Here is a 25,095-nt window from a genome sequence, read left to right as displayed (position 1 = left end):
AAGCACTGTCTACAAATTGAGACCTCAGCTGCCTGTATGTAGTCCATTATGGTAGCTCAACACCTAATTAAAACATTTTTCTATTCCAGCATTTAAACTTGAGCCCAGAGACACCAATATATATCATATTCTGCTGCTTCTCCTTCAAGGCAGTAATTTCCAGCTGATGAGCAAGGCAAACATTTGGGACAGTCCTTTTTTAAACCACAGCAGTTAAATCTGCCAGAGCTTCTTCTCAAGAGTACTAAATCGTCAGTGCCATCTTCAGCATTACCTGCGTGTTCATAATATTCTCCGTTTCTTGTAACCCTACTTTCCTTTCCTCAAATGGAGTCCAGAGGCTTTCCTTCTCTTACTGTTGTTCTGAGTATGCAAAATTTCCATGTTCCCTTCCTCTCACTCTCACAGAAATTTGCCATCAGATTGATTGCAGACCAAATAGACTTCTGCAAGGAATTTTTGCTTCTCTTATGTAGGTTGGCAGTTTTACTTAACAAGAGTCTCACAAATCACCATCTAAATGAAAGCCAACAAACTCTGAGAAAAATAGTAAACACGTCTTAGTGTCAATAGCACCTTTTGCGTGTTAACACATTGCAGGTGTACAGAAGTACCACAATTTCCTAGGGAGCAGGACAAACTTAGCATGAGTTTGCACACAAGTTTCTTGTATTTTCTTTGTGGCAAAGAGAGGATTAGAGCATCTTCCCAATGGAGAGGTGAGCAGTAACATTCAATTTTTCATCGTCTTGCGCCAAACATCTCTCAGTGAACACCTGCATAATTTATTTTTATTTATTTATTTATTTTTATGCTGCGAAATAAATCTTGGCGCTGTTTTCTGAACTGGCTTTAAAACTTCAGCACTACAGACCATGCAAAAAGAATTCAAACCCTGAAACTTTTTTTCTTTTCAAATCACCATGATTCCAAGCATTTTTTAGGATCTTTTGGCTTGTCTTGTGGGTTATAATCACAGTTTATCAACACCACCATGTTTCTAATATGATGAAATGCTATCATGTAACAAGTACACACCAGTAAGCAGATGGTAGGTGCAATTAAAGCAAAAACCTCAACCTAGTACTTAAGAGCTATGGTGGTGGTGGTTTTTTTATTATTTGTTTGTTTGTTTGTTTTTACCACTGCCTCCTAGAATTTGATGAACTGTAAGGTGGTTTTATGCAATACCAAATTTAAGTGAGGTCCAAATCCAGGTATTGAGTGTATTTCATTTTCTCCCTCTTCTTTTCTGAACTCTCTTTATTAATTTTGAAAAAAAAAAAATACAAAAAAACAAACAAAAAAAAAAAAACAGTGGGATTTGGTGGTGGTGGTGGTAAATCTTTTGGGTTCCCAAACTTTCCAGTGAGACATAACCATTCCTGAAGGGGAAAAAAAAAAAAAAAAAAAGTTTTCTACCACTGCTGCTGATTAAACTAGCAGATGACTACACTGGAGAAAACCCGAAAGAGTTACAAGCAAGCTCACTGCCACAGGAGCCAGCTGAGGTGGTCCTGTACAGCAGTGTTCATGTTGCCAGGCCCCATTCAGACCTGCCTAGGCATATTCCCCAGTTCACTGACTACTACCCAACATCTTGTCTTTCCAGGCCCAAAGGCCCATGGTTGGTCTTACCAAACCAAGTGACTTTCTATATCTCCACCCAGTTGCTCTCTCTTCCCACTACTTATGCCGTACCAGGATGGAATAGCAGTAACAGCTGAGGACTAACAAAAAGGCCAATGAGAAAGTGACAGGAGCTTATGGGTTGGAGGTATCTGATTCAGGGCACTCAGATTCTAACTGAGAGCACCTCTGCTCTAGTGCTTCTCTTCCCCAGCCTCACTGGGGTTAAATGTTCACTGCCCATCTTGCACATTACATTGCAATAAGCTCTTCCACCCACAATCACAGGTGGCTTTACGGACCTTGTTAGAGGTTACCTCTAGAAATTTCCCTTAAGTGACATATGTCCCCACGCTTCTGCCCATGGTGGGAAAAGCCAGCATGCCCCAAATGTTCTCACACACACGACCTCTCAGGACTTCTCCATGGCATCCCAAAGTGACCAACATCTTATCACTACTGAAAAACACAATTCATGAACTTGCACCCAAAATAAAATAAAAAATAAATAAATCCTGCAATACCTTAATGCATGTCCTGAACTGGGACGTCTGTTGGCCTCCAAAAACAGCCTGCAGAGCGCTATGCTGCCAGCTTAACTGCTTGGAAAATGACAGCACAGGAGAAAAATGTCCGTGGACATTTTATGTGGTTCTGTTCCCTTTAGCATCTCACTCACGTAGCAGGTGCTGTCATTTTCTTTTGGCAAAAGTTACTAGCAAATTACTAAGGTGTGTGAAATGATTAAACTCTCCCAAACACCACACTTGTCTCCCTGCACCTCTCCTGGAAGACAGCATGTGGTGCTGTGGAAAAGGAGGGTTTGTGGAATAGCCTAAATCAAACCTTTGGCATCTGAACTTGGCATCATTGTCTTCAGTCAGAAGAAATTCACATGCCTTGGCACTGACAGGTTAACTGATCAGATCAGCAGCTATCCATATTCTCTGCCTTGAAAGATAAAAATGCAAACCCAGGACTGTAATAAACACAACAGTAGTGTGCTTTGGTAGATGTTTCCTTTGCTGTCCCCAAACACGGCTTCACTTTTGTTTTCCATGAGGCTGCAAATCCTCTGACAGATAGTGAGTGCAGATTCACAAAACTGATACTGTAGAAATAAGAGTATTCCTTCCTAAAGGACTATGATCTGAGTACAGTGACGAGTGTGCAGGCATTTCCTAGTTACTGCCCATCCAGCTTGGCCACTTACCTGAACGTCTGATACTGTGACAGAATGGAAATTACCTCTGGAAACTGACATACTGGTTGCAAGGCTTAGCCCAAACTGAAGTATAAAGACCAGGAATTGTCCCCTGTGTCCATGAGCAGGGATGACAGAACCTCCCCAGGATCCTGCCAGCCCTTTGGCTGGTGGCAGGACAGAAAAAGTACGCACCAGATCCCATCCTGGTGATAAGACATGATGCAGGGGGGTGGCAGAGGCCAGACCCATCTGCAGACCTTCTGCATTCCCTCAGGCCACTTACCTGTGACAGATCTCCGTGCACTCAGCATCTTCAGAGCAGACCTGGAGGTTTTCAGCTGCAGAGCACAAAAGAGTTGTCCGGATCATTCTCCATTTTGAAAAGGTGGGCATGTTAGGGCATGTTACACCCAAATTTTGTTTTCTCTTCCTCTCTCCTTGTAACAGCACTGGGGCAGACATCATAAGATCTAGAGTACCTCTTCACTCCTCACCTTGCTGTTTCTTCTGATAACAAGTTTTCTAGAGCTAACGTGACTTCATGGTCAGTAGCAAAAATATATTTGTTCCCAAGCTGCTGCAAACAAGAAAAGCCTAGGTATTTCTCATCCATGTACAATGGCTGAGTAGTAGACAGGGAAAAATTCTGCACAAAACAAGTCATTTCAGCACAAATGTTTTAATAAATGTCAGACAAACTGGGGTCTCCATGGACACCCCACAGAGCAGCTGTGGTGCCATGCCTGCCACCATGTTGGGTGGAAGGGGACAGCTTCAGGGGCAGAACTGGAAAACATGAATTTCTAGGAAAAAGAAAAAAAAAGAAAAATAAAGAAAATAAATAAAAATAAAAAACACCACTAGGCTCAGAGTGGAATTTCTTGTCCTATCTAAACCAACAGCCCATGGGAAGCTGCTTTTGGAAACAAGCTGGCATTACTAGTTGATGTTATTTCAGTGGAAACTTTTCACTGAAACTTTGGCAAACCCTGAACCCAAAATATGTTTCTTGGTAACTGTAGTTACTCAGGACTGCATGTCACATATATATGCCTTGCTGTAGATCTGTAGTGACACTAAAAGCACAAACAGCAAATCTAAATTATCCTACTCATTAATTAGGAGCCAGCTTGGATATTTGGGGTTGATTGGACTTTGACAAGTGCTCAGTGATGGAAGGCATGAAGCTCCTGGGACAAAGTCAAAGTGTCTTTACACACACCTCAGGCTACAGGCAGCAGGAGCTAACCTTTTGAAACAGTTAAAAGCAAGCATCTCCCTGCAAGATAATGAGATACAAACAGTAAGCAAAGAATGTGCCTCTGGGCAGTGTCCTTAAAGTATTTCAGCTTACATTATGGTGGAGACAGCATGAACAGGGAACAGTAGCAGCTCTGTTTACACAGTTTGAGGATGATCTTTAAACAACAGCAATTCCCAGCGGTCCACATGGGCATATGAATTTAAACATTTTTTGGAACAGCTGTACCCTGATTTAATATTTGAAAATGCTGTAAAATGCTGAATTTTTTAGTTGTTTCCTGTTCCATGCCCACATCATGTGCCCTGTCCTCAGACAGTGTAACCCTGCTACTAGTATTCTTCATCTAGTACTTTGCTCCCAGTTGGCATAAATAGTCATTATTTTTTTGATTAATTCCTTAAATATGAAGAAGTATGTTGCGTTTCCACTGTTGAAAACCCTGCTACGAAGAGCTAACGCCATCATGGACATTGCTACAGCTTCCTTCAAGTACATTGGGCCACTGTCACCACCTATACCCATTTGTTCCTTGGGACAAGATACTTAATCAGCATCTGGTGCAAGAAAAATGCAACAAATGACAATGTTTAGCATACTAGCTGTAAACTAACTTCCTCTGGGACTTAGTAAGTTCATACGTTACTGCTTTCCAAATACAAAGCAAAATGCATATTCCTCACCATCCTAGGGAAAAAAAAAAAAAAAAAAAAGTGGGATTAATGCCTGTGAAGTTGGTGGAGCATGACACAGGCATCACAAAATGAGTAAGTCATAAGGCCTGGCGAGCCTTTAATTCTTCTCTTACTAGGGGAAAACAAACAAACATTTTACTCACAAAGACTCCTAGACCATAAAACAAATGTTAGAACAAGTTTTCTCTGGAAACCTCTAAATCTCCCTTCCTTCCCATCCTGTCTAATTTCTATGTTGTTACAGCACATTAAACTTTATAACCAGCAGCTAGACCTGGCAGAAAAATGAACCACCCACTACAAAAAATGTACTGCCAGCAAGTCCCAGGTAACATATGTCTGAATAAAGTCAGGATGCAGCAAAATTCACCCACCAAATGCCCCAAAACAACACTCGGTATGACAGTTTTTGTCATTACTCACCTAATGTGTCCTCTTCTTTTCTAAAGGTTTGGGTTATCAGAATGTGAAACACGAACTCATCTGGCTTTGTCCATGCAGCACCTCCAGCACTGCCTTACACAACCGTGCCAGCAGCTCCAGCTCTGGGCAAGAGTAAATGCATGTGAATGAGGAGGCAGCCTCCCATCCTCATCCTCATCCTCCCCTGGCCCGGGGTGGCAGCAGCAGTAGCACAGCTCCCTAGGAGGTAGGGAAGCTTGCTGTGCCTACAGGTTTTGTAAAGCGCACTGTAGCCCAGAGCATGGTCTGGGTTATCGTAATTACTGGGTGAGGTTCTACAGCTTGCATTGCAGAGGAGTTCAGATGAAATAGCCACGGCCTCCAGGCCTGAAAAGGCAATACAGGGTGGAATACTTCTTCTCTGTCTGTGTCTTCAGATATTTTCCGCTGAATCCCTACATCTGGGAGAAAAGATGAAACTAGAGAGCCCTGTACATTAGTCCACTAGAGTATTTCAGGAAAACGTGTTTAAATGCTGTTTATACCCTCTCTTGCCCTCAAAGACTGGCTTGGGAGACTCATTTTTCCCCTATTCCAAGTCAGCATTGAGTCTGTTACATCTTACAGCTAAAAACGTTCAATCCAGGAGCTGAATTTGATGATCCTTGTGGGTCCCTTCCAACTTGGGATATTCCATGTTTTTATACCTTTTTTTTATTTTTTTTTTTAACATAGCTTGAACTTAATTATATTTCTCAGACCTCAGTTTTGTGTTTGAATGAGAGCCATGTATGCATTTGTGATTCTGGAAACCTATACTTGCAGAAGGTAATGTCACCAACTAGGAGTGTAATGACAAAAATTGTTACATTGACTATGTGCTGAGTTTTGACATTTACAATGCAATAGTTTTGCTCAAATTGCCATGATAGAAAGTTCTGTACACTTAAGTCTAATCAACTGAAAAATAAGAAGAAAAAGGAATCTCCCACACTTGGTAAATATATGCATACATATATATATATTAGTTGCAATGGTTTGCTGTCTAATGTGTTGATTTGACTGACTTGTTAAACAAAATGCTAGAATAATACATTCTGCCAATGCATCTCTCCCACCTTCCAGATGATATTCTCAGCCGAATATGTAAATTATGTTTTCTTCCACTATTCCTGATACCTTTTATTTAACAGTTTTCAATTCCAAAATGGGTGTAGTTTTCCCTTTGTTTCCAATGCATATCACGAGTTTCTGCAAATGGTATGAATTTCAAGGATAAAGAGATTTTCAAGAAACAGATTAGACAGAAGGTCTGTTTGGAATACTCTGTATTTGACGTTAACATAGTATACATCTCTTGCAGAAAATTAAAAAAAAAAAAAAAAAAATCACAATGAGGAGCAATTGGCTTGTGCAAAAAAAGTTAATTTCCAGAAAAAATATACAAAGGCATCATAAACTGTCAGTACACAAATCTTTCAGCAAAGAGTCAGTGAATGTGTTTCATTTTCACTAGTATCAGGCCAAATATCCAGCCTTGCCCTAATGCCCTGCTGGGACACACCACCAATGTTTTTCACCCAGTGAGGACTGGAGGGTTGTTAAGTGCCAACAGCAGAGTTGTGCTGAAAGAGACAGGTGAGATTTGGGATGGGAATGTGCTGGACAGCCTTCACAAGGATTTGGACATGGTTGGCACAACATTAATGTCTCGCATCAGCATCAAACAGAAGACTACATACCATGAGGTGATTGTTGACCAGGCTGCAGTTCCCTGGTGAAAGGCAATGTTGTAAGGAGATGGGCCCCTGGTACCACCATCCAAAGGGGCACAAGCACTTCCCATCACAGGAGAAAGGAAGGACAGACAACCTCTGAGTCTTGCATGTGTTCAGGCAGGTGGGGTGTCTGCACCTCAAGGCATATGTGGAGAGTTTCAGCTCCTATGGGGTGGCCACCAATTGCAGCAGCTTAACATTTTCCTCCCTTTTTAATTTCATTTTGAGAGTGGGAGATTCAGTTGGACAGACAGAAAATCAGAGACTGGCACAACTGTTATGGAGAGTTGAGACTCAGAGAAGACTTTCTGGAAGCTGCTTGAACCCCAGGTTTGGTCAGGAGACCAGAATATGTATCTTTTATGGACCAGATTAGAATGTAATATTTATTTTCCTGCCTACCATGATAAACAGTGTTTATTAAACCCTTTCAGAATGTGTTGGTCTATTTACTTTGATTGCCATATGTCCCTTAGGAGGTGGCTCATTAGCCAGATGCTTGCAGATGAAACTCTGGAAAAAAGTACTCTCAATCTACAAGACAACCTGGAACCAGGTCTTGGGCCAAGGTGCTGAGATAGCAACAAGGTGGGGAACAAGAAGAGCATCCCCAAAATCACCTTCACAAGCCAGTGCAAACTGCAAACATCCACAGATTGTCTGCTGCTGTGACCAGACATGGTGAAAAACAGTTACGTGCAGCCAGCAAGCAAACAAATAGTGGTGCCATGCTGGGAGTTAGTCCAGACAACACCCAGCATGGCAAAATGATGTGCTCCAGCTCTGCTTAAAGAGGGTGGCCAGTGCAGTCATGTTCCCACAGGGACATGACAGCTGAAGAGCAATGTGCCACGGGTGTGATGTCTCTCCAAACACCAGTGCCATCTCCAGAGCAAGGGAGGGCTGAGATGTGCAGGGCTGGAGTGGGGAACCCAAAGACAGCAGCTTGGTGAGTGGGAGAAATAACACATCTGACAAGGAGACAGGTTGACCCTCACTAAAATGTCTGCTGTTGAAGAGGCGTGTTGCTCAAGGAGGAGATTAAAAAACGTTTTCTTACATGCAGAGGAGAAAGACATGAATCCAGGAAGAAGCTGAGGAGGAAAGATATGCTTATGAACAAGAGCTTGGTAGTATGCAAAAAAATACAGTGAGTGTCCAGACTGTAAAGATACTTGGAGTCATGGAGATGCATCTTTTTCTAGAAAGAACATAGATATGAAGGCTTATTTTAGAAGAAGCCTTCAGGGCTGATACAAAGCCCAGTTAACTCTGTTTTGCTTTGGATCACCACCAATGACAGGCATACTAAGTAAGGAGTGACAGCTTGAAGCCACCATCTGATCAGTTTGAGATCTGAGAGGTACACGTCATCAGCATTTCTGAGTCCATGCTTGCTCACTCATAATGTGTGGATAATAAAACTGAAAAGTGGCCCAACAGACTGAGAAAAATAAAAGGAAATTCTTGGGGTTAATACTGCTCATGAGTAACCTTTTCAAGACATTTCTGCAAAATACACTCGGGACTAAGGACTTCATGGCTGCTGAGCATTCATACCCCAAGCTCATGCTGCAAAGCTGCAAGTCAGAGTCCAGACGTAGAATGACCAAATGCTTGTGGTTTGCAAAAAATATTTTCCTCCAGCCAAGATATTGTGTAATAATTCCTGTTGAGATATGCTTCACTGAAGCAGATAGTACTGGCAGTCGTTGGGGGTAAAATCATATGCATGTGGCATAGCAATGGACATTGCAACACAGAAAAAATGTCTACATTCCCAGGAAAGATGTATTTCTCCCAAATAACTGGTTTCTGTCAATGATCATAGAGTGGCATGGAAGATGTCACCCATTTTAAAGAAAAGAGACCTTATGAGGGTAGTCAGCCATCTTCTGCCTAGGAAAGAGAAGCTGTATCTACACCTGACAGATGTTTTCCCAACTCATTTGGAAAAATCACCAACAAGGTTCAGTAATCTCCTAGTAAATTAAACCAGCGTTTCCCTATCCTCACATGAGACGGCGTATTTGGAAACAAACAAACAAACAAACAAACAAAAAAAACCAACCTCCAACTGCTTCCATGGTAATATTTATGTGCATTGCTACAACACAAAGTATAGCCAATGAAAATTAAATGTGTAGTTTTAGTCTGAACCACACTTGTGATAAGAACAAGAAAGTCTAGGTAAAGTTTCCAATGAAATTGCTTAACATCAAGACTTCTAAACTTCTCTCCTGATTTATTAAAGTTCTGTTCCCCCGGAATATCTGATATATGGAATTTCAGGAAGAATGTCGTCTCTGGAAGGATGCAAAGGTGAGGTGATTTTTTGATGGAAAGCTAATATCAACAATAAAATAGGGCAGCTTCTGCTACTTCATAACATAAACCTCTCCGAGAGGCTGAATGGGCTTTGCGTTTCCTTAATGAAGATACATTTTTTCAATTTAAAATCCTATGCAAGTGAAATACTGTTTTCATTGATGATCGCAGTAGGAAATCAATTCGGTATTACACATTCTGAAATAGATCCCATAAATTGTCTTCGCTCCTTGATTGCAATACAAGCCTGACAACCCACACAGCTGAGGCTCTGTCTCTCTATTTGGATAGCAGATGGTATTCTGACTGCCGCCTCATAAACAGAGTAGGTGAGCTGGCAGTAAAGATAAGACAGAGAGAGATTTGCTGACATTAAATTAATATAGACATTTCTTTCTTGATAGCATTTGATTTTCAGAGGCTCTTGAGAATTTAGAGTTCAAATCTCTGAGATTCATGATATGCTGTACTACACAAGGTCATTCATGTCACAGAAGACTTTATGGGCAATAGTTCTTGCTGTCAGATAGCATTCAATATGTGCAAACACAGGCTACTTCACAGGCTGAAGACTACATTCATTTTCAGTTATAACACTGCAGGTATAGTCTCATGAACTGCTGGGAGCACAATTTGTCTTACTTGTGCTGAATGATTCGTGAGAAAATACAGGAAAGGTTAGTCCTCTGTCTCAAGAGGGAAACTGTCACAGTGAAATTACGGGATAAGCACCGGACCAGAGGCTGATGCTGCTGGAGCTGGGACAGCAGCTCAGCGCCTGCTGGAAACCAGTCCCCTATACCATCTCCTGCAGGCTTGTTTCCCCTGACTTCATGTACAGGCAGTGAAAACTGGTACTAGCATGCATAGCTCATAATAAAACCACCACGTCTCATAGCCTGAAAAATTGTGGGCCTCTTGGCTCAACACATAGCTGAGCTATGCGTAGGCAGATTCTCCTTTAACCTTTATGTCCTATTTTGTTAAAGCTGGTGAAACGCCATTGCCCATTTCATTTCACCAAAACGCAGGTGTGCAGAAACATTTCTGCCCTCAGAACAACCTCCACAGGAAAGATAAACCTTTACAGAACCCCTCAGGCATTGCACCAGTCACTGGATCCCAAGTATCTCACCTCAAAGTCTGCAGTTTCAGCTCTGCTGTGTCCAAACTACAAACCCTGACAATATTTAAACTATTTAAACACAGTGGTCAGAACTGCTGTTTAAAATACCCTTTTCCCAGTGATGTGATGAAAGACTCCAGAGTAAGTAATGAGGGAGCAGACGAGCTTGCCAACTTCTTCTCCTGGTGGACAATAACAAACAAGGAGAACATTTGAGTGATGAACAGCCATCCTTAGGGACCCTGCTTCTCTATTGTTCTGCAGTCTGAGGACTTATCTTGAGAAATGTCAGAGCACTCAAAGCCAAAAAGGAGAGAAGCAAATCATTCCTTTGGTTTTCTTTAAACTTTGCAAAGGACAGACACCGAAAGCTGGTCTACTGTGCCTATGAAACCACCTGCAGTTCTGCCTTCATTTTAAGCTAAGAAAAAAATATTTGTATAACAAACAGAGACTGATCTCAGGTAAGATAGCTTAGAAGATTTTTTTTTTTTTTTAGAAGAGACAAAGGTTTTTTTCAGACTTACAAATATTTTTGTGGGTTTACTCCAAGCCCCTGCACATGACTTGGTAATGTCACTCTCACCTTGAAGGAAAAGATGTGTGAGCACTGAGGACAGCTGGGCCCAGGGCGATGGGACATGCGGCAGCTGGACAGATGGAGCCTGCTGGAAGTCACTACAACTCCACTAGGACACGGGAAAGAGGTGACAGAAAGCAAAGTCAGAGAGGACAAAAGATGCCAAGTATATAAATACATTTGACATTAAGTGCTGAAGGTTTTCATTCCCACTCTAGTGGAAGAATAACAGCCACTACCTTGATTTTGACGGTGAGATTGGAGGAAAAAGAGGATGAAGCTGCATAGATATTACAGGAAAAACCAACAAACAAAACAAAACAAAACAAAACATAATCATTAGATAACACTAAATGCAGGGGAAATCTCTGCATATGTCCGTGGCTGGGTGGATGTCTGCATGTACATTTAGAAACACATGTCAAGCGAGCTGTTCACATATTATTTCTCAAACTGCAATAAGTGCATTTGTTAATAAACTGTGGGGGAACTAAATCCATAATACCATTCAGTGTCTGTGAAAAGGTGTTTTCCATTGGCTTCAATTTACACATTCAGCAGCAGTGTTTGGTACCCAGAGTAGACAGTAAATGATGTCTTTGATTTTTTTTTTTCCTTTGATATAATATTTTGGAGTAAACAACCATTTGTTCCTCTTTCTTTTCCAGTGTAAATATAGTCACAAACTTATCGGTATAGAAGAAAGTTCTCAAGTGGCTCAGGCAGGTGCAGCTTAGGGACTGCATATAAGCACGACCGACCCAGATGTTTTCTGATACACAACCGGCACAGCTGGCCCAAGCTGGCAGGACCTGGAAAAATATAATAAAATAAAAGCAAGAACAAGCTCCCCTGCCCCCAGTATAAGTCAAAAGGCAACAAAGAGCAGCAAGATTTGAAAATTAGATCAAGCACTACACAACAACTTGTTGATGTTAAAGAGATCTACACACATTATTGACTTATTTTGTCTAAACTGCTTCAGCAAGTTTAAACCTATGAACACTAAGAACCTTTTTTTGTGTGTGCATAGCTAGTTTTTTTTCTGGATCTTTTCTTGAGCTAATACTGAAAATGCCATATAGGTGTCTGCACTGTGTGTCTAGCTGTGTCTGGGAAGGCAGAGCCTGGGGAACACAGGCCAACTAAGAGGGCATGAGCAAGCTTGGAAAAATGAAGGTTATGGAGGGGAATTAATCCAGCATGTCCACGTCCTGGGAATATTACTATTGGATGCACCAAGTTTTGGCTATATGTGGCACAGGTGAAAATGGCACAAGAGGAGCTAGATTCATTTTTGCTCAGAAGTTGCTTTCAGTAGACTGGGAAGATAAACAGAAATATTGTAGAGAGTGCAAAGGGCACTGCAGCTTACTTGCAGCTTTCCTGCAGTTGCTTGCAGGTTTGGGCTTGGACAGCAGCCCCACAAACGTTCATTCATTGCACCTTTTTCTTCAGGAAGCTGGATGTTGAGTCAGAGTGCTTAACTGAACACAAGATGGCGCTACTAAAATAGCTGTGATTATATCAATAAATACATTCTCCCAGCAGTTTTCAATCCTCAGTCCTTAGAGTCCGGATTGGTAAATAAAAATAATTTTCCTTCCATACATTGGAAAGAAGAACACAGAATAACCAACCATTTTACTTACTAAAACTACTATTGTGCAGCAGATGTAGCAATAAAGCAGAGATTGCTTATTTCTGCGTAGTAGGCCTGTGCTACAATCTTGAAATCAGTAGAAAACTTAGGTAAAAGAAATAAATACTGCTCTATTAAAATAAAAGAGAGAGAGAGAGAGAGAGAGAGAGAAGAAGAAGAAGAAGAAGAAGAAAGGAAACCTTTACCTTCCCGAAGTAGGAGCGCCTGCTCTATTTTGCTGTTGGGTACAGCAAGGTCCAGGGCACATTTGAAATCTGCATTTCGGCCTTTCAGGTTAGCACCATAGTCTGCCAGCAAGACGACTATCTCCACGCTGGATTTCCTTGCCGCTGCATGGAGAGGGGAGTCTAATCGCTTCCCCGCATTCACGTTGGCTCCTTGGGAAAACAAGAGTGTGTGGTTGGCACTGGGAGGAGGCAGGAGCCTTCTGACCCTGCATCATAGAGGTTGGCTTCCACCAGTAGCCTCAACAATTGAAGGGCATCAGTGGCAGCCAGCCCTTCCTAATTTCTCTAAGTACTGCCAGTCCAAAACTCATCAGATCAAATACCTGCTTTATAAATGTCTACTGAGCCAGAGTCCTGTCTGCAGCAGGTAGGGCTGAGCAACCACTGAAAGTCTTAGACTTTCAACCCAGTAGATTATCAAAAGCTATCACCTGCTGTGCAAATTTGTTAATATCACACAATCTAACACAGGTTATGTTAATTTAGTTATGGGAAGATGGGTGAGGGAGAGGCAAGGGAGGAAAAAATCTTTAGGTATCTGAATGGAATAATTTTCGGTAGTACAGCAAACAAAATGCATGCCCTAGGTTTTGCCATTCACAGCAGGGTCATGCTTCCAGCAGGTGGCAATCAGCAAATGTACACTGACAGCAAAAATGTACTGTAGCTCTGAAATTGTGCCTGGCCCTTACAGGGATTATCCTTTCAAGCATCTTTACTACTATCTTCATCATCAGCTGAGAAGCAGATGAAGTCAATGCTTCTCAGGGCAGTTAATTTTTTCATACTCAGAAGACTTGATTTTGGTCCTCAATATTGGCCGATACTTTCTATGCCTCCTGACATCATTCTAGAAAACAAACTCTGTTTTACTTTCATATTCAGATGGTCTCAGGTAGGTCTCTGTAACTATAGTTTTACAGCAAGGAAATCCTAAATTCTTCCTGAATACAGGTGAAATTTCAGTTGTCTCACAGATTCAGGCTGTCCAAATATCTCTTGCAGAAATTTCTGTAATGTTTGTGTTGGAGAGGAAACCCAGGGTGATAAGCTGTGCTGGTTCACATCACCCCAGCTCTCTCCCAGCCCCTATCTGCAAGCATACCAAGCTCCAGCAGCTTCTTGACACAGTCCGTCCTCTGGTACGTGCAAGCCACATAGAGAGGTGTCCCATGCTGCAGGTCTTCTTGGTCAATGTCAACCTTGTGGGCCAGAAGGACCTCCATGCACTCTCGGTGACCTGTGTGGTGAAAAAGAGCCATCACTTAATTTTGGTGCTGCAGAGCAGAATACACCTAGATACAATCAGTGAGGCAGAAGAGATGGGAATAAGCCAAGCATATTTATTCATGCTGTAGACGGGTTTTTTTTTTTGTTGTTTGTTTGTGTTTTTTTGAGGGCAGAGGGGAAGAGAATGCATTGAGTTGCTGTTACCTTCACTCCCACCCTGAACATTACCTCTCTTGACTGCCTCGTGAATGGGCGAAGCAAGGTGGCTCCCGAGCTGTGGCTTGGCTCCAAATTCAAGCAGCATGTTGACACAAGCCACGCTGCCACTGCAGCAGGCATTAAACAGAGGAGTGATCCCATCAATAGTGGCTGCGTTGACCTGAAACGGCAGGACACGCTCAGAATAATCCGATATAGGAGGAACGCCCTTGGAGTGTGCGTCATGTGCTCAACAAAAATGCACCAGGACAAGATGCTTGCCTTGTTTAATTTCAGAATTGATTTTGTTTGCAATTTTCAGAGTCATTCATTATGGGACAGCACATATAACATTCTCCGTCGAGTTCTGCCCTCTCTCACAGACAGCTAGTGCCGTAAGGCAGCAACAGTGCCTGCTGGGAATTGCTCAGAAAACACAGATTATTTCTTTTTTACCTGGAGAACTTGAGTATTGTTATAACCGTCTATTTTGCACTAACACATACCCATTATACACTCAGCTAACTTTGCTTTTTAAATGAAAATACAGTCCATGTTTAATACTTTCACCTGAAAATACATTTCCAACAGAAGACATATTCATGAAAACATAGTCTTAATCCCAAAGAGAAAAGGAGGCCAAAAAGGTTTGTGTTCATGTGAGTGTGTATATTTATGTGTAAGACAGAAGGAATTTCTGTCCTTGACCTCTGCCATAGATACCTGGCAAGAGCCACCATCCCTCATTCTCCACCAGGAGAGCACAGTGCCCAGGCTGTGCCGTGCACACCACCGTAGCTGCCAGGTTTGGCTGCCTAGCAGGCCCTCAGAGGCAATTTATGCAGTGAATCTGCATGCTTTTAATTTTGTGGCAAACTGAGAAAGTACAATGAATTGTGCAAGCTCATGGCAGTTTGTGTGGTTTCCAAATCAGTGAGAAGAGGAAAAAGGAGAGAAAGAGCTGGAGAAGTCCTGGACCACCAATGAAGCTGAAGTTTGCTACCAACCAAACAGGAGCAGCATCACAAGAGGGTGGAAGAACCAGGGGAGAAATACTCAGTTTGCACAATTCAATTAGAAAATATTTTGCCTGTAAAGTGGAGAAAGGCAGAGATGTTCAGAAAACTATTGAGTTATCTAGGTAATCCAGCAGTGGACCATAGGCAGTTGATACCTTTCTAAATATTAGTTGTCCTTGTTCATTTGCCAAACTTAATATAAGACACCTTACAAGTTAAACCTTTTTCTTACAAGGTGTGTTTCACACAGTGACAGGCCCATCCTTGCCCCTTTCAGTGCTTCAGCCCTGGCCATTTCCTGCAAACCCCAAGAGCACAGCAGCTGGTGGGAGGTCACACTCCTCCTGGGGTTGCTGCAGCTCCTACCCTTTGGTGGCTCCTCCAGTGTGTGGGGAGAGGCCAGGCACTACAGTACGGGAACATCTGTCTGTCTGCTCAGATCCTGGAGCCCCAAAATGAAGCTCAATCTTCCTGAAATGGCAGGGCTCTTGCTGAGACTGTTTGAACAGCACTGTCACTGCAGATCCCATCCCCTTGCTCGCTGTCAAGATAAGCAACCCCCCATCCTACACAGCTTCAAAAACAACAGAGGGAAAGGAATGGATGTATTTTGGAGTATCCGTATTTCAGACAGGTCTCTTGCTGCAACGCAGCACTCCCCAAACTCTCATGGGCAGGTCTGACTAGAGCTGCTGGGGCACTGGAGGTCCATTGGCATCGTTTTACAGAGAGGCCAGAGATTCAAGCAAGCTGATAGCAAGGGTAAGCAAGGAGATAGCCAAAGAAGGGAAAATACGTCTTTGGATTCCCTCTCCACTGGGCATTGGTTTAACTGGTAAAAGAGGAAAGATGGATAAAACAGCTGTTGTGGAGTAAATGGTTTCATTAAAACAACAACAAAATAGGGTACAGCAATAAAGGTGAGCAGCAAAACAGAACATTTTCTCCCAGAAGTCAGACAACAGCTTGCTGGTTTTATTTATGAACAGAGAGGGAGGGGAAAGAAAACAAACAAAGAAAAAAACTCTGGGACTATATATTATATCAGGAACAGGCTGTTTTCTTAAGTAAGCAACAGGTAGTTCAGACATGATCCTCTAAATTACAAAAAATAAAAAATAAAAAATCATTTCTATACCAAAACTGCACAGAATTTTATTTTATGTTTTCCCCATCTTTCAAAAGAACTGAAATATGGCACAGTATGGGAAGTTAATAAATGGATTTTCTTCTGCAAGGGATGGTTTGATTGCCTGTTCTGGTGTTTCACAGTTTCTTGCCGTGTAAATTGTGCTTGAAAAGCTTGTAACTCAGTCAAATGAAATATGTTCTCATATATCTAATCCTATTCCTGTATCTCCATTTTTAACGTGTATTCTACCCTAGTTCCAGCTGGACAAAATGGTATTTTATTAACAGACAAAGTGTGACATTGATTTAAGCACATCTGTTTCTACTTACATGAGACTCCCAAACTACTCCATGGAAGACTGGAAGCAATTCCAATTATCGTTATAGAGAAAAGAAAAAAAAAAAAAAAAAAAAGATAAGCCATTTTCCCCAGACCTCCACCAGCCCTGAGGCTCACCTGAGCACCATTCTCCAGCAGCAGCTTTGCACAGGCCACGTGGCCACCCAGGCAGGCTTCGTGGAGAGCCGAGACTCGATCTGTCGTCACCAGGTTCACATTGAAACCCTGCAAGGCAGAGCGTGGGGCCTGAGGGGAAGGACCTGCCTGGCCAGGTAGCAACCCCAGGGCACCAGTGGTGGTTGGATGCTGGATGGAGAGCACCACACCACGAGGTACATGGGTAGAGATGCACACGGGTCACATTATTGCTGTTTGTGGTTGTCACCAGAAAGGGTAGCTGCTAATGGTGGTGGTCCAGCAGCTTGGTTGGACCCTTTTGGCTCCATCCGTGGGGAAAGCAGGCACTCATGATGTGATTCATCTCATCCTGAAGTAGCTGCAGATTGAATGAATTGCATCCTGAAAATGCATCCACTGATTATATGGGGTGCCAAATGTGGTCCACTCAGGTGTAGTAAAGTAGATAAATCTCACCCACAGATCATATCCTCTTATCTGACCACCCAGAAGTTTTACGCTGGAAGAAAAGAACTGTGAATTACACGTGCCTCATTACAGGCATTTCTCCAAGTGACAGTTCTTACATCTATTCCCACAAAAACAGACACCAGATATATTCACCGGGGAGAAATAAATTGCCATATGTGCTGTCCCCAAAATACAGCTAAATATCCTCGTAAGTTTCACAGCCATGTGTAAGAACAGGCCTAGGAGCGGCTTCATTTCACACTTGACATCTTGCATTATGCAGCACTATTTCCCTTCTGCCCAACGTGCTGTAAGCCAGGCAGCTCACAAGATGGCAGCAATGCACTGCTTGTATCCAGCAGCAATGCTTTCAGTAGAGATAAATACAAGCCAGCAACGTTACACTGTAAAAGCCACAAAACCTGGTGCAATGAACATTAAAAACAGCCACAGTAATTACTTTAGGATAGAAATTCTATGATATAAAACCAATCATTTTTTAGCCATGTGAAAATGTTATTAACGCAAAGGCTGGTTGTGGCTAAAAACTGGCACAAATTTCCTTCACGTTACAACAGTTCCAGGGGAACAGATAAAATCTTGAAAAAATGTTGAGGTTATTCCATTTTCACATTGTATAGTTGTTTCATATTTACTGATCAGTATATTCCTTCGAGAATAACGTCTTCTAGAGGCACCTGGTAAGAAGAGAGCTATTCATTTTCATTATTCATATATAAATTTAACAAAATAAATTAATTAATTGCAAATGAAAAAATAAGAACTGATATCTTGGACAAAATAGCAGTCCCCTCAGTTACTAAATGGCAATCAAGTTACACATCTTACAACAGCTGTTTCCCAAATACCACTGATGTTAAGCCTTGTGTTCATATGATTTTACATTCTTCCCAGTGTATTTGAAAAATAAGATGCTTCTTCAGGTGTTGGAGCTGGCATTGGTGAGTCCTTGGGCTCCTTTAAAACCCCAGTGCCCCATCTCCACACAGGCACAAACAGCCCCTTACATCAAGGCATCCCCTGGGAAGCAAAAACTGTCCCAGATTTCATAAAAACTTGGTCCCAAAGCAGAGACATCTGAGCGCCCCATACCCTAAAGTATAGCTCCATATTTCATTTCAGGCTAATGGCATAACTACCTGGGAAGCGATGAGCAATGGTTATACTGTTCCATGAAGAGCTTTGCCCTTACATTTATCAAACTGCTCTGAATCATCTCCGTTTCACTCTCCACAGACATTGCTACCTCGATCTATTTTCATCAGCAAGGACCCTCATCCTTCACTCCTGAAACTAATGTTCCCAGCAGAAGGAGAAAGGGTAGATTAACTAAGTAATGCATAGCCACACCGGGTGCTTCTCCCATGTGTAACCACAACCAGTGAACAACTGGGGCATCCACTGTTTAACTACAACACTGGGTGCCTCCTGCTAATAAGATGGTGTAAAGTTAATGCAGGTGGAGATAGAGGGGGTCAGAAGGGACCTCTTCAACAGAAGAAAATGCTGGGTTCTGCCCCTAGGACAGAGCAAATCCTTAGGCTGGGAGCCAGGTGGCTGGGGAGCAGCTTGGCAGAAAGGGCCCTGGGGGTGCTGGTGGCAGCCAGCAGTGTGCCCTGGCAGCTAGGGGGCAAACTGCTTTTTGGGGTGCATTACACACAGCACAGCCAGCCAGTCAAAAGAGATGATTCTCCTGTTGCATTCAGTGTTGGTGAGGCCTCACCCTGAGCACTGTGTGCAGTTCTGGGCTCCACAGCACAGAAAGGCTGCTGAGGTCCCTGAAAGTGCCCAGAGGAGGACAGCAGAGCTGGCAGCAGGGCTGGAAGGCATGTGCTGTGAGGGGAGGCTGAGGACACTTGGGCTGCCCAGCCTGGAGGAGAGGAGGCCCAGAGGCGCCCTCACTGCTCTCCGCAGCCTTCTGAGGAGGGGGAGCGCAGGGGGAGGCGCCGGCCTCCGCTCCTGGGGCCCGATGGCCGAGCACGGGCACGACACAGAGCTGTGCCAAGGAGTTCAGGCTGGGTATCGGGAAATGTTTCTGTGCCATGAGGGTGGGCACACACTGCAACAGGCTTCCTGGGGAGCTGGGTGCTGCCCCGTGGCCGTCAGTGCTCAAGGGGCGTTTGGGCAATGCCCTCAGTGATGTGCCCTAACTGCTGGTTAGGCACCAACCTCATTCGGCTGCAGCCGTGCCTTGATAAATATCTGGAGAAGAGGCATTTGCCCCTGCAGCTCCACTCCTTGAGGATATTGCCCATTTGAGATGCAGCCTCACCTTGTTCGCCATACAGCCATCACAGGTGAAAATTATTGACCATGATTTGTGGGGAGGAGATTACTCAATTGTGCCAGATTGAGGATCTGGGTTTAAAGAAAGATAAGGAGGATAGCTTTGCCTTTACAGTTGTCCATTTTCACACCTATTTTCATTTCTAATATATATCCTTTCCCCCTCTTTCTTTCACCTAAACTCTCGGTTACAGTTCGAATAAAGGGTTTCGGGCTGACAGCTCTCTAGGAACACCATGCTTGGTGTTTTATTAAGTAAGACATACTCTTACAACTTTCTACTTTTTTTTTTTTTTTCCTCCAAATATCTAACATATATATTGTTCCTATTCTACTCAAGCCCAGTCTGCACTGTTTATCACTGAAAAAGAGCCCGAGGATCATTGTTTATTACACAGCAAGCTACAAGCAGTAGCAGTCTTTGTCCTGGGCTTGTACTCGGTGTCTTGTCTCAGCAAACCAATACTTGCCCAAAGGCGTGCATGTGGATATATTACTTATATGACTGTATTTCTTAGGCACTGCTGCAGTCTACTACCAGCTCACTGACTTGCAGATATAATTCAAAAGAAATCAGGCTGCTTCCCAACCTTGTCTTTACCTGTAGGCTTTTACCTGTGCAATCAAGGTTTTCAAAGACAGGAGGCGTCCTTGGAAGGCAGCATCATGCAGAGGAGATCTGTCTGCCCAGCTGCCTAAAACAGCAAAATCGTAAGGGTTAATTCAGGTACGCAACAAAAGAAGATCCTGGGAGGACGAGGGAAATGCAACTGCATGTAAATGCAGACCAGGCTCGAAAATCAATGCAGTGTCAGCAGTGAAACTGTTGATAAATTGATCTCAGCTGAGCAGCTGAGGCTCAGCACTCCCGAGTAAAGCAGACCACTCATTAAGGGACCTAAACACAAGCTTGTCGGCAGAACTTTTAAAAACAGCTAAAAAACACCCTTCGGCAAAGACTATGACTTTAATGCTGTTGGGACTCACCCAGGGACTTCAGAGCCCTGCAGTTCTCATATTGAAAAAAAAAATTAAAAATAAAAAATAAACAAAAATAACAAGCCTCTGTCTCTTCTAGGGAGCTTTTGTCACAAATGACCCATATTCCGGCTTCCCTTCACTTTACTTAGTCTCATAGGAGGGAGACACTGGGACACTGTGTCCATCAAATGAATTCTAGCATGACCCTGGCAGTTTTATTTCCCAAACCAACAATTTCATAAATAACTTCCTCCAGCTCTGACTAGCAAGTATCACGTTTCATCCTCCTCCTCACTGGAAGGTTTCAGAACAGACATAAAAAAATGAATCCTGCCTGAGGTTTCACTTCTCTTCCTTAATCATTTTGAGTTGTTGAACTGTGCAGACTCCTTCGTGCAAGCTAGCTTGCTCTTTTCCTTATCTTAGTCTATTCAAGTGCCACAAAACAAAAAATCCTTAGCCTAGCTACTACCTACACTTACAGCCAACTAGCCCATATTAAACGTAACTCAAGTGGAGCGAGTGCATTTACAGTGCCAGAGGATGGAAGCAATACCAACGTTTGCATTCACACTGGTGTAGTGTAACCCTACAAGCATAGTACTTGAAACCCATATCCTGTTTAATATTTTCAGCAATGCAGCACACCAGAGAGAAAGGAAAAGGTGATTCATCTCCATTTTAGGTGTAACCTGAAGCAGAGAGATCTCAATGAGAAGCTCAGAAACATCCCTGGGGACTTCAGGCCAAGGACTTGGCAGGTTTTTTTAGCCTTGGCCATGGGAGAGTTTTTTTCAAGCTCTCACTGCAATGCCCAAGAAGCCCAACCAACAAAGGGCACCCTGGTGCACGTGGCAAATTCACTGGCCAAGGCAGAAGTGGCAGAGCCCAGAGATACGCAGGGACCGTCGTGCCTGTACGCCAGTGACTGCCACACAGCTGCAGGAGAAGAGATGGACCTAAAGGATCTGTTCCACTCTCTGGTTTAAAGCCAGAATTACTCTCTGGCTTTGCCAGGTTTTCAGCAGCCCTTGGCCTCCTTGCAGTGTGCGTTCCTTATGCTAGAGGTGGGATGCAGTTCACCTCATGGTGTTACGATTTTAAATAGTGTTTTTATTTTTGTCTCTATTTATGTAAGGAGCTGTTTCTGGGCTCCTAGGGCACAAAGCTGGCATGGAAGGACCAGTCAGCATGCTATGCAACCAGTTTCTTCAGGATCAAGTAGGACTTGCCGGGCATGATGGAAACAGGAACCAGGCAGGGATGGAGAGAGGTTTGCCTGAAAACATCCAAAAAACCCCACCTCATGCTGACAAGTGAAACAGGCAAGCTCAGTTCAGAAAGTTAGAAGACTGGTAACATTGCAAGGGACAAAAATTATGGGTTGTATCCAGCAGCAGAGTTCAGAGGTAACTGAGATAATGGAGCTACAGTGTCTTAATTAAACTCCTAATCATATTGGTATAGTATGTGGAAACACATTTCACATGCATTGTAAATGCGTGTGTATGCACACACATGCCTCACCAAGAAAATACATGCTGCTGCATACTTCCATGCTAGCCACAGCAACCTACCTCCCTGAAATGTGTGGCAAATATAGTTCCCGTACAGGGCACATCTTCCTTTCACAGCTGTGAGTGACATGTTGGAAGTCACCGTGTCTTTTCTAGACTTCTACAGATAAGTTTAGGAAGCCCTGCTTCTGCACTACTTCACTGCAAAGAGAAGAGGCTGTGAAACTCTGCCTGTAATCCAATCTAGAGCCCCAGCAACAGCATCACATGATCTTATATTTTGAAAGATTATCCTTAATGGCTTTTTGCAAATGGCAACTTGCAGATAAAAATATGTTGTAGTCTGCTAAATTTCAAAGACACTTCGATAAAAACCTGTAGGAAGGAACAACTGCTGTTTGTCATGCCTTAGTCTACAACTGCATGAAGGCACTTCAGAAAAAGTGACAGCAATAAATAATTGGAATCATATTCCAGAGAATAGCAAATAAGTTAATAACCCTGAGACAGAAATTCCTGTATATAAATGGTCTGTAAGGAATGCTTTTCTACCATTTTTCTTATGAACAGATCTTAATATCTTTGCTTTGGGTGGCTATCTCACACCATAAACAGACCCACTAATTTTCATGTGCCTGTTCATGGTGGCACAGTTCATCTTGAACCTAGTGTCCAATGACTGAGTCACGTAAAGATCTGTGATGTTACGATGCTGATACAAATCTTCAAGCAGGAAAATATGTTCTCATTAGTAGTAAAATTAAATTATTGTGTCATTTTAATTACTGGAATTCCGGACACGCAAATGCCTGTCTATACATTATTATGGCAGTAATGCGGTGGAGTAATTTCAAAATTACTTGGAAGAAAATTAACCAAAAAAAGTGAAATGACCTATGAAATAGCCTAGCAAATAAAATATATTCTTGTGACATTATTTTTTTCAGAATAATTTTAGCCGTATTCATTTTTATGGTCTGACTTAACAAAACGGGGATTTGGGGCTTGGATTCATGAAGTCATTAATTATATCCTCCTAGTATCTCATTTCAGAATATCAACATGCTAAATTTTGTCCCTGTAGTCTCTAGCAGTAAAGCTGGTAGATCTGTCTGTAACCCCCACTAACAAATGCCTTGCTTCCTAGAACAATCTTTTTATCGACTGTAGTGCCTTGAGCAAATGTCGTCCTCATTCTAGCAGGGTAACTGTTGGAGTCTCATATTTTGCACACCTAAAGCATGCCAACACATACTGACAATGCAAAGACATCAGAACTGGAAGGCACTTCAGCTTAAGACATTCACCCTATGCATTTAGCAACAGACTCCTCATTTCATGGCAATTCGATATTTTAAATCCTAAGCAACAAATTTGTAGCAAATAGACATCTAAATGTTAGAGTGCCAGCATTTTTACTTTACCTGGGACTATTCCATAGATCTCTTCTGCTATCCTGGCAGCCTCTTTTCTGTTGCCTTTAACAATATAGAAATGGGTCAGCAGAGCCAAGGAAATCTTAATTAAAAGCTTGAAGCAAAACAAAGCAAAAATGGCAAAATAAATGTTAGTGAAAGCATGGAGTATAGAACTGCCCTCCATTTTGGTTTGTCCTTTGAATAGTTTCTCAGGTCTGCTAAGCTGCACCGGGCTATTATTGGTATCGTATGTCATCTATTTTAAACCCTCCAGAACTTGCTGTTCCTCAGTTACCAAAAATACATTTGTATTTATTCGGTATGGCTATTTGATACCCAATAACAATACCAAGTATAAAATAATCTGAAAATCTCATGCCATATAGGATACAAACAAATAATTCTTTTGCAAAGTCACCTGAGTATGGATTTCTAAGACATTTTCAGACAGAAGTTTGCCATACCACCTGAAAGCCTATACATCAGCATTATATATATTCTTTGATACTGCGGTTGATTTTACAAAGACTATATATGCAAAGTTGCAGAAGTGGTTCACAGATACCACGAGAAGAATACTTTTCTGTCTTTCCCATCTTGGTAACAGGCCTTGCTAGTACTCAGATACAGAACAAAGGCACGCATATCAAAGAAAAGCATTATCATGAAAGAATCTGAAATAAACCGGTGTATTTTCAAAGAAAGGGCTAAGAAGTCAAAGTTACTCTATGAGGGGAAAAATATATTGAAAGTGTGTAATCAGAAACACATGATAACACACTGATATTTTCTGTCACTCAGGGATGAAGAATGGTGACCATTAATATCCCTTGCAACCAGCATCTGACTGTTCTGAAAGAACGGAAATATTTTTACATTATCCATCATTGAATCCTAGGTGTAATATTCGAAACTAAAGAAGATGCACCCTTTCTTTAACTCCCTTTTTTCTTTCTGAAAACACATGGCTTCCAGAGTACAGAGTATTTTTTCTGCATGTAATTATGTGAATGTCTGTTGAACACCCCATTTCCTTTCCATTTAAACATTTTGTTATCGCTATTTTTCCGTAAGTACAGCAGGAGAGTTTTTCTTCATATCTCCTCCTTGCGCCCAGGTTCTTCTACCCTTTGGCTTACATAACTGTCAAAGGAAAAAGTGGGACATCCCAAGGAGTTGGTGGATATACAAAAGTAAATTTTACAGCAAATGATTACACTGGACATTGAAGATGCAGTTTGTTTTGTAGTAAATAACCTACAAGTTTTGTGTTGTTGTTTTTTTTTTCTTTTCTTTTTTTTTTTTTCCAAGTGAAACCATTTTTCTAAAATTCTGAATTAAACTAAAATACGACGCTTTTACCAAAACATACATATTAAGTGAACATTTCCTTCCACAGTAATATATACTGGTAGAAACCATAATACATATGAATCCAAAATAGGAAAATCACCAAGTTTTGATCATTTT

General features: G+C 42.2%; 1 protein-coding gene across 6 annotated transcripts; it reads right to left on the bottom strand.

Moving 5' to 3' along the window:
* Nucleotides 1-4,803: 4,803 nt before the first annotated feature.
* Nucleotides 4,804-23,848, bottom strand: ASB11 (ankyrin repeat and SOCS box containing 11). Of its 6 annotated transcripts, none has more exons than XR_002399916.4 (8): nt 23,632-23,848; nt 20,325-20,404; nt 16,932-17,039; nt 14,355-14,505; nt 14,002-14,136; nt 12,855-13,046; nt 11,013-11,818; nt 4,804-10,608 (listed from the first exon to the last, which is right to left on the bottom strand). XR_002399916.4 is itself a non-coding variant. In XM_005015180.6 (7 exons), exons 1-7 carry the CDS (start codon nt 23,807-23,809, stop codon nt 11,694-11,696), a joined length of 969 nt encoding a protein of 322 aa, XP_005015237.3. In that variant the 5' UTR covers nt 23,810-23,848; the 3' UTR covers nt 4,804-11,693. The 6 variants fall into 6 exon arrangements, 4 of the variants coding, with proteins under 4 accessions (XP_005015237.3, XP_012950924.3, XP_071885282.1 ...); XR_002399917.4 differs by having other exon boundaries at nt 4,804-11,115; nt 11,512-11,818; XM_005015180.6 differs by having other exon boundaries at nt 4,804-11,818.
* Between the last annotated feature and the right edge of the window lie 1,247 nt (nt 23,849-25,095).

The sequence above is a fragment of the Anas platyrhynchos genome, chromosome 1, assembly GCF_047663525.1.
Source record: "Anas platyrhynchos isolate ZD024472 breed Pekin duck chromosome 1, IASCAAS_PekinDuck_T2T, whole genome shotgun sequence".
NCBI classification, from domain to species: Eukaryota; Metazoa; Chordata; class Aves; order Anseriformes; family Anatidae; genus Anas; species Anas platyrhynchos.
The sequence above is the reverse complement of the archived record's forward strand: the minus strand, read 5'-3'. Positions and strand labels throughout refer to the sequence as shown.

Bases quoted from the DNA above. Each gene is read 5' to 3' on its own strand.
- ASB11 (XM_072029181.1), bottom strand. From the start codon at position 23,809: ATGGAGGGCAGTTCTATACTCCATGCTTTCACTAACATTTATTTTGCC. The intron at 17,040-20,324 runs GTAAAAGCCTAC...TCTGCCTTGCAG, and splicing joins TGAAAACCTTGATTGCACAG to GGTTTCAATGTGAACCTGGT. The intron at 13,047-14,001 runs GTATGCTTGCAG...TGTTTTCCCAAG, and splicing joins CAAGAAGCTGCTGGAGCTTG to GAGCCAACGTGAATGCGGGG.